The sequence below is a fragment of the Besnoitia besnoiti genome, chromosome V (assembly GCF_002563875.1).
Source record: "Besnoitia besnoiti strain Bb-Ger1 chromosome V, whole genome shotgun sequence".
NCBI lineage: Eukaryota > Apicomplexa > Conoidasida > Eucoccidiorida > Sarcocystidae > Besnoitia > Besnoitia besnoiti.
In genome coordinates, this window is record NC_042360.1 from 92,907 (window position 1) to 106,432 (window position 13,526).

General features: G+C 64.1%; 1 protein-coding gene across 1 annotated transcript; it reads right to left on the reverse strand.

Moving 5' to 3' along the window:
* Positions 1-452: 452 nt before the first annotated feature.
* Positions 453-10,557, reverse strand: BESB_058390 (uncharacterized protein; the record flags this gene model as incomplete). The annotated part of the gene is made up of 4 exons (XM_029364253.1): positions 453-4,159; positions 4,439-4,549; positions 5,005-6,340; positions 6,892-10,557. 4 exons carry the CDS (start codon positions 10,555-10,557, stop codon positions 453-455), a joined length of 8,820 nt encoding a protein of 2,939 aa, XP_029218961.1.
* Positions 10,558-13,526: the final 2,969 nt, after the last annotated feature.

The window sequence follows — 13,526 nt, forward strand, 5'->3', positions numbered from 1 at the left end:
CCTCCTGCGCGGCTGGCGGTCCCGAGCCCAACGTTGTCTCGCGGGTCCGCAGGGTGCAGTCGACGCGAAAGACGAGGCGAGAGGAGGGAAGTCAGTGATGGAGAAGTTCGCAGACAATCCCGCCAAAAGCGAGAAGGCCAGCGATACGCAAAAAAACCCGTGTTTCCACAAGACCAGTTCCACGGGGAGGCGCATCGAGAATCAAAACGGCCAATTTGCAAGGCTGATGATAGGACAAATTACGCTCGAGCGGCACCCCTACACAGTGCCTCCTAGGAGACCCTCTCTCGTCTTCGAAAATCTCTCGGGCTCCCGTAGAGGAACGCGCGCTGCGCCGTGTTTAACAAGCCACGCGGCGCACTCCAATGTTCGGGCTTCGCCTGCGCATTTGGAAAACCACGCCCCCCTGTACCCTGCTCGTTCTCTCTTTCATCCTCCTTCCTCCCTTCTCTCTAGTTGCTCGTGCGTCGCGGGATACACGCAGCAGGGGCAAGCTGCCTCGCCCGGCTACCTCGCGGCTCTTCGCCCGGCGTCTCTTCTTCAACACATTCTCCTTCACTCTCGAACGAGGCCCCTGAGGGCTCGTTGCCGACTGAAGGCCTGAAAACCGGCGGGCGCTCGCGCGCCTGCATGGAGAAAGGCAAGCGCTCGGTCTCGCTTTCTGCGGAGCTCTCACCCGCCTGCGTGTCTCTCGTCTCTGCGCCCGACAGTCTGCAATCGCCTAGGTCACTCGCCGCAGAACCTCTGCTTCTGCGAATCTGCGTTGGGTCTTCGAAGGCGGCGCCAGTTGAACAGAGGAAAGCCTCTGCGCTTCGCCTAGAAAGAGCTAGCGTATGCTTACCGTCGCTCCTCCTGCCAGCCTCGTCGCCTCCTGCCCCCTCTCGGCGCGACCCTTCGACTTCGCTCGCTCGGGTTCGGCGCGGTGCGGGGCCCTGGACATAAAACAAGCCGGCGGCGGAAGCGAGCGGCGAAGCAGACGCAGAGAATGAAAGAGGGGAGCCGGACGACACCCCTGGGTCGCGCGACGACCTAGTTGACTTTGAGCTTCTGCGAGTCGCTGGGAGGCCTCGCTCCTCCTCGGCGCCTTCTTGCGCGCGGCCGTTTGACTGTCGCTCTTCTTGGCCTTCGCCCTCGAGAGCGAGATACGAAGTCTTGACGCGCTTCAAATTCTTCGGAGGGGGCGCTACGTCGCCGTTGTCACCCGGCCCTTCCGACGTCCCTTCCGGGGCGAGAGGGGCGTGTCTCTTTCTGCGCCTGTTGGAGCCCAGCGCGCCCGAAGGCGGCTGAGATGGCAGACGCTGCAGAGACAAGTTTTGATTGCTCCGCAGGCGAAGCGGCGACCCTTCGAGAAGCAACTCCGTAGACGAGAAAGATCGCAGCGGGCGTGGCGCTTCTCCCTCCCCAGTTCTGCCGGCACTCCGACGCTTCCATCGGGGTCTGGAACCCAACGTGCCCGTCGCCCCTGTCTCCGGTCCCGCCCCCGGTGAGACACTAGAGCCCAAGTGCGGGGGACGGTCGAGCAGCGCCGAGGCCACGGGCGACTCAGAGGGCCCTCCGACGGACAAGGGGTCGTCTTGCTCGTTGTCCTTCGAGTGAAATTGCGGAGAGGAAGTTGCAGACACGGCCAGTGACAACGAGGCTGGGAGACGCAAGAACTGTTCAGGCACGCCCGCCGGCTCGCGCCTCGTTCTTAGAGGCGGCATCGCGAGGCGGTTGAGCCGCCGCCCTTGCTGTATCATGCGCCGGGGCCCGCCTCTTTCTCGCGCCGCTCCTCGCCCAAGCACGGAAGTCCACCCCGAGCGAGACGCTGCGAGAGAGCAGGCCAAAGGCTCGACGAGGGGGGACGCCTTGCCCCCTTTCCTCTTCCGCCTTCTCTTGCCGTCATTCGCGTGCCCTGAACTCGTCGCCGCTTCATCGCCAGCGCCCAAGAGCTCAGCAGGCAGCTCTTCTTTTCCCCCGCTGGCCTCTGCCGCAGCCGCGCCTGCCGGTGTGTCTCCGCTGTCAGGGAACACGAGTGCGGTCGCCCGTGTCTCTTCGGGCGCCAGAGTGTCGGCCTCTCCACCTCCGCTTCTGTCTGCATTTTCATCGCCGACCGAGCCTCGCTCCCGCTGGAGACACCACGTGTCTCCTCTCTCCGAGGAGACACCGCGCGGGGGACTTGGGCTCCGCGAACCAGCCCGGCGACCCGCAGAAGACACCAGTCCCGAGGGGGGCTCCGACGCCCCAGAGCGCCGTTGGCCTGTCCGACTCACAGCCCTCGCGGGGACTTGCAGTTCGGTCGTCGCTTCGTCGTCGTCGACAGAGAGAGACACAGCAGACCCTCGCGCGTGCACCGAAACAGCCGCAGACGGAAGCCCGGCAGAGGCTGAAGAAGAGCTCGACGCGCTCGTTCGGGGGCTCGTGCGCCGCTGCCCGCTGGCAGGTGCCGCGGTCTTGCCGGTCGCAGCGTGGGCAGAAAGGTCTCCGACCTCAGGGTACGCGGCAGGCCTTTCCATGGAAGAGGCTTCCTCGACAAGGGTCGCCCGCTCGCCACCCTCCGGAGCCTCGCTCCCCGCTTCAGTTGCAGGCGATGTGGCACAGGCGGCGCCAGCGGCCTCCGTGTCTTCTCGGCCTTCGCGCTCGGCGGAGACACGCGCCGGTGCGCCGCGGCCTCCGGCGCCGGTGGAACAGCCGCGCCTGGATGGCGACGACGACGAGCTTCGCGGCGAAGAGGATGCTGAGGGAGGAGAACCGGAGGAGAGACGTGAGAGGGGAGGGGGCTCGCGTCGTCTCTTCTTCCACGCAGGCCAGTCCGCCTGAGTGTCGTCTTCCTTCGGTGCGTCTTGACACTGCCGCTGCGACACTGCAGCCGGGAACGCGTCATCTGGCACCTCACGGGGCCCTACAGCCGCCTCCAAAGATGCAGACGCCTCGCTGGACAAAACGGCCTCTCCAGCCGAAGGGGAGGTTTCCTCTGCGTCTTCGGGAAGAGTCGTGCGGAGGCCGTGCGACGACGGAGGGGCAGAGTGTCGCTCTCCGTCTCGAGGGGCTTGGGAACTCTTCTCGCCTTCGTCGTCGTTGTCTAAGCCAGCGACGACGACGGACTCAGCGCCGGTCTGAGCCGCGCTCGGGCGGCTGGCCTGCGCGCTGCTTCCTCCTTCCTCCGCCGCGTCGCTTGGCGCCGACGGCGAAGCACCCGCGGCCTCTCGGCAGTCTTCTTGGGAGCCGCAGAGGTGCCTCGCGGCCGCAGAATCCTCTGCAGAAGACGTATGAGACGACGACGGAGAAGGCGTAGATGAGCAGGCCGACGGCGAAGAAGGAGGCGAGGCAAGGGACAGTGGAGACACATGCCTACGCCGCCCCTCTCTGGCTCCGCCGGTCGCGCCTCTAGCCCTTCCCTGCGACAGCGAAGAGGAGCGCGACGTCTGCCCGGCGGCCTCGGGAGAAAAGCGCGCTAGGGCCTTCGCGGCGGCTGCCCTCGCCGCCGCTGCGCCTCGCGCTGCAGTTAGACGCCGCGCAGTTCCCGCCGCTGCCGCCGCCACCGCACGGCCCCGTGCAGAAACTGCGCGCGAAGAAGACGATGAGAAAGAGGAACAAGAAGCAAGAGGAGAAGCCAGAGAAAGAAGGGACGACGCAGAGGAGGCCGCCGAGGTGTGAGAGAGAGAGGCAGGTGCCGATGAGGGAGGCGGCGACACCGAGGAAGCCGACGAATAGTAGAGACAAGACGCAGATGAGGGAGGAGCGGGCGAGGAAGGGGAAAATGAAGAAGACGATGCGCGCGAAGGAGAAAAAGAGGAAGAGGTTGACGCAGATGGAGAAGCTGATGCAGACGAAGACGAACCAGAAGAGGAAGATGATGAAGGAGAGGGAGATGAAACAGAAGATGAAGTTGGACGAGAAGATGGAAATGCAGGAGAAAATGGAGATGGAAGAGACGAGGAAGACGAAGAAGAAGATGATGAAGAGGGAGATGGAGGAGAAGATGGATATGAAGAAGACGAGGGAGATGAAGCAGAAGAGGAAGATAAAGAAGACGGAGAAGACAAGGAGGACGAGGCGGCGGATGAAGAGTCGCCAGAGAAGGCGGACGGAGTCGCATGGCGGTCGCGTTCCGCCGCCATCGCCGCAGCCGTCGCGCTGCGCGTGTTTCGGCGCGGGAAATCCATCGAGAGGGGAGACCCTGCGCAACAAAGACAAAAGGGGAAATCGGAAAGACTCTGTGAACTCCACTATCGACCAGAGGAATAAAGCACCGGCACAGCCGCTCTTTATAGGCGTTTTGCACGCATGGCAATGCAGCGCCGCATGCGAGGCGTGGCCGCGCCCGACCTGACAGACGAGGAAACCGCGCACTGACAGACAGACAGACAAAATGGAAAAAAAAAGTTGAAAGACACCAGGATGCCTTCTGGCGACCCCCCTTCTCAAACCTTGACTCTCTCTGGCGTCGAATACTTACCGGAGGCTGCGTCGCCTTCGGCCTTAGCCGGTTTCTCGCCCTGCGTTTGCTCCCCGGCCGTTCCTTCCTCCGTTCCGCTAGAGGACGGCATCATTCCCGTCAACACAGGGCCTGCAGGGCAGAAAGCAACAGAAGCAAGGCAGAGCACGAGACATGGAAACGCCAGCCAAACAAAGAGGTAACCCCAGTCACTCGCCTTGGCTTCCTCCGTCTGTTACCGATATCTGCATGCGTGCACAGAACCCGATACCCAGGCGCGTAAACGAGAGACAGCGCACGAGATACACGGCCCCGCGACCCACACGCATGCAGAGACATATATATATATATATATATATATATATATATATATATATATATATATATATATATATATATATATATATATATATATATATATATATATATATACGTGTATATTGAGAGAGACAGGGGGCGGCATCCATGGAAGAAGACTTGCACCAGGTGCTCTGCAGAAGAATTCGAGACGCAACGTTTTAGCGTGCGCGTCGAGTTTGGAATCAGACGGATAAAGTGATGCTGATTGCATGCTGTGGTCTATTTACCCATGACAGCGCCGAGTTTCTCCATGATGGAGAGTTCCTTGTCGAGTGGTCTGACGCGGACTTGACAGACGAAGGCGACTCTTTTCTTCGCTTTTCTTTGCTCCTCTTTGATCCCACGAGCGCCCTCCTTCTTCACCTCCTCCGCAGCTGTTCGGTCTGAGGTCTCCACCGCCCCGTCGCCAGCCGCGTCCCCAGAGGCCGCCTCTGCCGCGTTCTTCTCCTCCTTCACCGATTTCCGTCCGTCCTTGGTAGGCCGCGAGGAAGCGGGGGAGCCAAGCGGGCTCCCTTCCGGCTTCTCAACTTTGGCGCGAATCACAAGGCAGCTGCGCAAAGGCTGAGGCACCACGGGCGTCTTTTTCTCCTCGTTCTCTGGAGGGGCGTCACCATTCGAGTCGGCGGAACTCTGCTCTTTCTTCACGCTTTGCAGCGCCGCCTCCGCTGCACTTGCGGCCGCAGACAGAGAGACTGGCGCCTCCTCTCCAGTCGCCTGCTGCCCGTTCGCGGGCCTGTCTCCCGCCCCAAGCGCCTCCTCCGCTCCTGAGGCCTCCGAGGCTCCTGAGAGAGACGCAGAACGAGAGGACGACGGGGGCTGCCCTCCAGGCTCTCCCGATTCCTCAGCCCCGCAGACACCCGGCGCACCGGCGGCATCTCGTTGGAGAGAGTCGGCCGCCTCTAGTCCTCGCTCGCTACCCCGCTGCCCTCCTTCCATCTCCGCCGTTGTCTCCGCAGCAGTCTTTTCTGCATTCCCTTCTTCGCGCTTGGCGTGTTCTTCCTCCGCCAGCTCTTGCTCGTCTCCCCTCTCTGCGTCCTCTGTCGTCGTCGTCGTGTCGCCAGCCTGCGAGTCTCCTTCTTCTGCGCCTCGCAGCTCTCCCTCAGCCTCTGCGGCTGTCTCCGCTTCTCCAGCGTCTCTCGGGCGCGCCGCCCCCTCGGCGCCGTCCGCGCCCTCGTCGGCGCTCGCGACCCGCGGCGCCTCCTCCAGCTCGCCCGCGTCTTCTTCCTCCTCCCCGCGCCTCAGCGCCACGGTGTAGTCGTCGCCGTCCTGCATCCACGGCGTGTAGAGCTGCTGCGGCACGAGTTCGAGGCGCGGGTCTGCGGCCGTGGCAGGATGCGAGAGGAAAGCGTGGCGCTGCAGACAGGAAAACTTTCGAAACACGTCCGGGCACAGCGGGCAGTGGAAGTGAAACCGCGAGCGCTTCTTCCGCTGGCATGCGCCCTTTACCCCGCCGCGGGCGCTGCCCTGCGAGAGAGAAGGCGCGCCCCCTGAGAGAGGCGACGACGCACTACTCGCTTCATTCGAAGACGTGGTGCGGCTCAACGCCTTCGGCGAAAGATCGTGCTGCACACAACACACACGACACGCAGAGTCCGCAGGCACAAAAGAGTTATGTAGACACAACAAAAAGCGAACGTATGTATGTCACTGCAGAGGCAGACCGGTGCGCGCGAGTGCTGCGCCATGCCTGCTGCACGCATATTCTGCCGCGCCGAGAACGAAGACAAAGTCGCGTCCCCCAGACGCATCCGCCGCATCTGCGAGCTTCAGACTCACAAGCGGCGACAGAGAGGTGACACGCATGCAACGCAGGGAATGTCCAGCAACTCACACGCAAGGGCCCGAGCCGACAGATTCCCCAGCGAGGAGGCCAAAGCGCGCAACTACTGAGCTTCAGAGGGCGAGGAGACACCTGTCTGCGAGCCGCTCTGCTTCACCAGTGCTGAAGAGGGCCTAAGACAGCCGCGCCGCCGCGATCTGAGGAGCGGCAGGCGCTTCCACGGCGACTTGCCTGCGGCGCTCTCTCGCGGTGGTCTGCCTGCGGCCTGCTAGAACCTGAGCATGCAGCACGGGCGTCGCACGCGCCGTGCCCTGAAAACCCCTGAATCCCTTACCGCGCGTCGGCAGGGGAAGCAGACGTAGCCGCCGAGCCGCTTGCGGCGTCGCCAGTGCTCTTTGAGGTAGTGCTCGAAATTCGGCCAGTAGGCGTCGGGTGTGTGCGCGAGGCGGTCGCAGAGAGGGCACTCGTAGCGGAGCCAGTCCTTCCTTCCGTAGAGCAACTGCGCCTCCTCGAGCGCGTGGAAGCCCTCGATTCGAACCGGCAGCACCGCGGCGCGCACGAGTTCCGCGAGCGAGAACGTCGGGATGTTGCGCACGTCGTCGGAGGCGCGCTGGAACTCCTCCGCCGTCATCTTCTCCTCGCCCTCAAAGACCGGCGACGTCGCGGAGCCGTCCTCCGCCTCGTCTTCGTCCTCTTCGCTGCTTGATAACGTCGTGCGCGTCGCCTCATCCTCGTCCGCAGCTGGCGACGCAGACAGCAACTTCCCCGACGCCGCTGCAGCAGCCTTGGGCCGCGCGCCGGCCGCGCGCGACGCCTTCGCCCCGCGCGGGCCCGCGGAGGGCGGGGAAGAGGCGGAAGACGCCTCGTCGTCGTCCTCCTCCTCCTCTAGACAAGGTGACACGGCCGTTCGCGGATGCCTCTCCACATATGATGGCGACGGCGACGAGCCCCGCGCGCGAGCCGCGCTCGCCCCTGTCTTGGCGGCAGATACCGCCTCGCCGCGCTTCCGTTTGGCGCCGCCGCCGCCGGGCGCGGGCGCAGGCGCGGGCGCAGGCGCAGGCGAAGCCGCGACGAGGTGGAGAGCCGGAGGCGCTGCACGTCTGCTCCCGGGTCGGGGCGCCGCAGCGGCTGCGGCAACCGAAGCGGCGCTGTTGAGACTCGCGGCGCTCCGCGCCGCCCCTGGCCTCTCCCTTCCCTCCTCCGCCTTCGGATCGCCTTTTCCGCCAGCGGGCGAAGAGGCCGGGCGGACGGGCGGCGCCCTGCTCCCCCCTCTGGGGCGTACGGGCCGCCCGCGGAGCGACGCAGCGGCAGCCGCTCGCGCCTCGGCGAGGCTTCGCGCGTCGCTGACAGCGGCGCCTCCTCTCTCCTTCTTCTTCGCTGCGCGGCCCTCGCGGTCGCTTCGCTCCTCGGCCTTCTTCTCAGCGTCCCTTCGAGCCCTGCTGCCTCGCTGGCCGCCGCCGTCCTCTGCCTCCACGCCAACGCCCGGCAGGAACGGGGCGGAGACGGCCTTCGCCGCTCTCTTGCGATTCTGCGGAGTGCTCGCTGCGCCCTCGCTGCGCCTCTCTTTCTTCGCGTCCTTCCCGCTGCCGGTGCGCGGCTCTTCGTCGGCCTCCTTCGGCGCGGCATTCTCATTCACCAGCAGCCGTGCCCACTGCGCGAGCGTCGCCGCGAAGAGAGCGGCGGTGTCCCCCGGCGCGCGCCGCAGAAGAAGCGCGGCCTGCGAAGGGAGCGAAGACAGACACGGGTGTGCAGCGAGAGAGGAGGACGCAGCCGGCGGAAGGAGCGGAGAAGAGGACGCAGGCGCCTGGGCGACGGGCGCAGACTGCGCGTCGGCGGCGGCTCCCCGCGCGGCACGCGCCAACGACAGCAGGCGTTGGCTGTCGAGAGGCGAGTGTGGTCCGGTGAGCGGCGAGCCCGCGAGGGGTGAGGCCGCAGACGACGATGCGCCTTCGCTCTTACCTGCCGACAGCGGCAGAGCGCCGGAGGCCTGCGACAGCAGTCGCTGAGTCAGGCTGTCAGACTGCGCGCCGACCCCGCCCCTCGCAGCGGCAAGGAAGGCGCGTGCCGCCGCAGGAAGGGAAGCTGAAGAGAGCGTGGAGGCAAGCCCCCCTCCGGTGCCCTTCTCCATCGGCACGTTCTGCTGAAGCATAGAAACAAGCGGCGTGGCAGACGCACCTGCAGGAAGCCCCTCCGCGTCGCCCTGTTTCAGCCTCAGGCCTTCCAGAAGCCGGGCGCAAAGCAGCTGCTGCGCAGACGGCGCGGCCGGAGCCGCCGCGGAGGACAGCGGAGAAGACGCGAGATACGAAGAAGGCGCCGAAGAGGGCGAGGAGGCCGGAGGCGAGGAGGCCGACAAGGCCGTCGCCGCAGCGCCTGCGTCTTTTCCAGCGGGTTGCGGAGACAGAAGAGAATGCGGCGGCAGCGGCAGGACTGACAAGGCTGGCGCCCCGAGGCTGCTCAGCAGAAGCGAGGGCGGGAACGTCCCACACGAGACCGCGGGGGATGAAGGGGACTGTGGCTGCAGCTCAAGGCCCGCAAGCGTCCCGGCCTGCGCGGCCGCGGCGGGGAGTGGAGACAACGAAGAGGGCGAGGAACAGGGCGACGGCGCGGCGGGAGCCCCCGGCGAGGCGCGAGGCAGCGACGAAGGTCCTGCAGACGCGAGCTGCGAAGCGGAGAGAGACGAAGGCATGCGCGAAGAGGACAGAAGCGCAGAGCGGAAGAGGTGTGCCAGGGCCGCGGGGTCGCATCTCCACGACAGCGGCGGGAGACTCGCGCCGCGCGCGGCCGCGCGGCTAGAAGACGCGGAAGAGGCCGCCGCCAGAGGCGTCGCGTGGCTCGAGGCCGAAGCCGCCAGATGCGAAGAAGAAAGTGCTGCTGATGCCAGCGAAAGAGACGAAGGCGGAGACTCCGGAGGCGTGAACCCGCCCCGGTGGAGTGCAGCGGCAGAGCTTGCCCCCTGCGAAGCAGGCGGAGACGAAAACGAGCCACTCGCACGCGGCACGGCTCCCGCCGCGGCCTCACCTCGGCCGCCGCCGCCGTGGAGAGCCTGCAGCAGCGCCCGCAGCCGCGCCGCCGCCTCGGGTTCCACGACCGCGGTCGCGCCTCCCGGAACCGGCGCCGAAGGCGGGGCGGCAGCGGCCGGCAGGGCGGTCACGGCCCCTTGCAGAGACGAAGGGACAGGTCCAGAAGGAGCCGCGAGAGGAAGAGAAGCCGCGCGCGAGGCACAACGATTGGAGCGAGGCAAGGAGGCGGAAGAGAGCCGCGACCACGCGGAAGGGGGTTCTGCGTGGGCGGAGAGTGAGCCTGCACCGAGAGTCCCGCCTGCGAGGGGGCCTATGGGAGACGCAAAGGAGGGCGGCAGGGACGAAGCCCGCGCCGACGCTTGACCCGCGGGAGCCCTGCCCTGCGCCTGCTGCTGCAGAAGCACCTGCAGAAGTGTCTCCGCCGGGGGTCCGCTGCTTCTGCCGCTCGCGCGCGCGTCGCCGGTCGGCAGGGATGCAGCCGCCGCAAGGAGCGCGGCCTGCGCGACGAGTGGAGGTTGGAGAAGCCGGTGCTGCGTCGTGTGGTGCCTGGCGTCTCCTTCCCCAGTCGCGTTGGCGACGGCGTCGTCGAGCGGGACGGCACCTTCGTCGTTGGTTGGGATGCGACCCGGGGAGACGGAGCAGGGCGCGCGCGAGGGGGCAGGACGCGCAGCGGCCGCGAGGGAAGACTGTGGGGAGAGCGAGGCCGCCAGCAAAGACGCGGCTGGAGGCAATGCGGAAGACGGCGAGGAAGCAGGGTTCTGCCGCCGCGCGAAGAGCATGAGCAGCTGCCGTAGTTGGTGCGGAGGCAGTCCTTGCAGCGATGCATCCGCGGGCAGCGGAGGCGCGGCTGAGGCAGAAGAAGACGGCATGAGCAAAACGGGCGACGCGGCGGGCGCTGCAGAGGAGGAGGCAGATACAGGCGCTCGCGCGGCGGCGCCAGGCATCTGCTTCCTCCGCTGAGACAGACTCGCGTCCTGCATCGTGCGGCTGGGGTCTGCGGCGAGAGAAAGAGAGCGAGCCGTCCCTCCCGCGGCGGCCAGGGCTGAGAGAAGCGCACGCCCCCAGCCTGAGGTCAGCCGCGTTCCATGTCTCGTAGCAACGGAATCCCTCTGTACGGAGCGAACCAGGCAGCAGAGCAGCTTCGCATTGCATGCGCTCCCTTCTGCAAACAACGCAGGCGAAGGCCGCCGACACGATGGAAACCGCGCGGAGGGTCCTACGCACACAGGAACCTTTCTTCTCCGTTCGTGCGGCGAGAGAAGAAAACAACCGAGGCGCAGCTGCCTCTGCGTGCGTTGAGGAAGCGAACCCAACGGGAGGAGAGAAGCGGCGCCGAAAGATGGAGCCCCGTTCTGAATGACGCAGGGAACGCAGGAGAAACTTTAGAAAAACGGAGGGGAGGAGAGAGACGTCGGCCGCGAGGCGAGAGAAAAGTCGCGGATGACGCGGCGCTCCGAGGCGCAGCCGACCACAAGAATAGCCAGGAAGTCCCAGATGAGAGACAAAAGACCAAGCGAAAGGGGCGTCCAGCCGAACGGAAAGGCGGAAACGCGTGGGGAGTACAAGCGACAAGAAAAGAGGAGGGAGGGAGGAGGGCGAGGGCGGCACCGGTCGCGGCAGAGAAGGCGAGAGGTCTGCTTCGCACCGAGGAGGCAGAAGAGAGACAAGTCGCCGAGAGCCTGAACAAGGCACCTCTGGGACGGAATCGGGAGGAGACAACGGCCAGGACGAACGCGAATAGTAGGCTAGAGATAGCAAGCTTTTCTCTTGGATTTCTGACGTCGCCGTCGTGGCTTGCCACCGAACTCCGGCTGTGAATCCTCCCCGCTGTCTCGTCCCCGAAGAGGAGGATTCGCGCGAGATGCAGGAAAGGCGGCACGAAAAAACGACCAGGAGGAGGACGAGGGAGAAGAGAAAATGAAGACGGCGCGGCGAAGGAGACTCGCGCCTAGGCGACCACGAGAATCTTTTCGCATCTCTCTTTGCGAATCCACGTAAAGACGCGCGCCTGCGCAAGTCGGTCGGCGCACGCGCAGTCGGCAGACTGCCGGCGCGAAACGCTGCCGTCGTTCCAGCCAGCGCGGCGGCAACTTCCCGCCAAAAACAGGCTTTTCCACTCAACACGTGAAACAGACAAGCCCGCGCCGCGGGAGACAGCCGCCAGCCAGGCGAAACCCCCAGGCCTTCTCGCCTTTGTCGTTCATATGCGAGATTCCGGAGCCAAACCGGCACGCGATAAGCGGCAGGGGTTGACTCCAGCGCGGGCACAACTCGGCGGCGAACGAGGCGGAGAGGCCTGTCACACTTTTCTCCCAAGCTTGATCCCTTCTGCTCGGGCTGTCTGCGCCCAGCAAACGCTATTTTGCCTAATTCAACGGGCGCTCGCCGCGGAGCGTCGTCGGGGCGCCGTGTCTCTCCGCCGACATCTGAGACGGGGACAACAACTGGATGAACGCGTAAAGACTCGCGTCTCCGCTCGCGTTTGCCACCTTTCGAAAAACTGCTACTGCCCGGCGTGCCTCGCCTCGTCGAGGGCGACTCGGAGACACACTGCTCGTTGAGGCGAAGCAAGCAGGCCTCACTGCAAATCAGCTAGCTGCTTCGATCGTTGGAACGCTAGCCGGGCGTACGGATGAGGACGACACGCGACACCGCAGACAACAGAGGCGGCCGCAGAAGTCAGAAATCCCAGAGAAAAGACGCAGTGCAGAAAAGGTGCCTCGCTTTCCTGCGTGGACTTGGTTTTCACGTCTCGCGTCTTCCGGGCCCCTGAGGTTGCAGCAGCTTCCACGATGTATCGGTGTATCTCTGCATGTGGAGGCCTATATGAGTGCCTCTTTGCATGCATGAACTGTTGTAGGTACGTATCTTATGTATGTAGGTATCTATGTCTCTCTTTCTGAATGCATATTCACCTATGGAAAAGCATGCGTACGCACGCAGAAGGGATGAGCAGAGGTGTGCGGCCTCTGATGGCGAGTCGGGTAAGTCCTGGGGCCTGCTGCTAAAAAGACTCATGCGACTGCTGCTTTTGTTTCCTGAATTTCATAGTGGTTTCGCTCAACGCGCGTCCGTAGGTCGTATCCCATTGGCGCGTGTGGATGCGCAAGAATCCCTGCGGGATGGAGTTGCAGGTACAGACTGAAAAAAGATGTCTCTATATCCTCCTCTCGGCTTAGCCGAGGGGATTGCTATCGCAACTTCTTCTGGATTCTCTCAGAGTCTGAGAGGGAGTATGAGCCGCTGAAGCCCGTCGCATACTGTGTCTTCCGCGTCGCGCGCCTCCCACAGTGTCGAGCGCATTTGTGTGGAGCTGCATGCAGCTATGAGCCTGCTTAGAGGCTCTCACAGGGCGGCCCTGCCAGCGTTTCGAATTTCCACAAGAACTGTGGAGGCTGCAAACTCATCTGCGTTTCTGATATATCCCTCTAGCAGTAGGACCCAACTTTTAGACGGAATGCGAACGACTTCTCCTTGGGAGACGTCTCTTGCGTCTTTCCACAAACGAAAAAAGAGAATCGGTCCCCCAGACGCACGCATGGAGAAGCGCGCTCGGAGAAAAACGATTCTAAAGGGAAGTAAACAGAGTCAGCGCGCCAGTCGAGAGGATTCGAACAAGACACGCTCATCCAGCTCCCTCCCACCGCTTGATAAGCAGGCCGGATTCTTCTCTCAGCCAGCCGCGCGGAGCGGAAAAACAGATGCACTGTAAAAAAGTTGATAAGCAGAAGTCCCTTTGGACCACGAAAACTATGTTTTTAGAGAGACTCGTGGCGGAGATGTTGAATGCAGATGACAACTCGCAGGTGCATGAAGACACAAATGACAAGTCATCGACTTGGGCAAACCTGTGGAGGACTAGGCATGCGTCTCTAAACCCTATCCGAAGCGAAGACAGCCTGCATGCGCACGAATGAAGAAGACACCTTCGCCGGAACGAGAGACAACG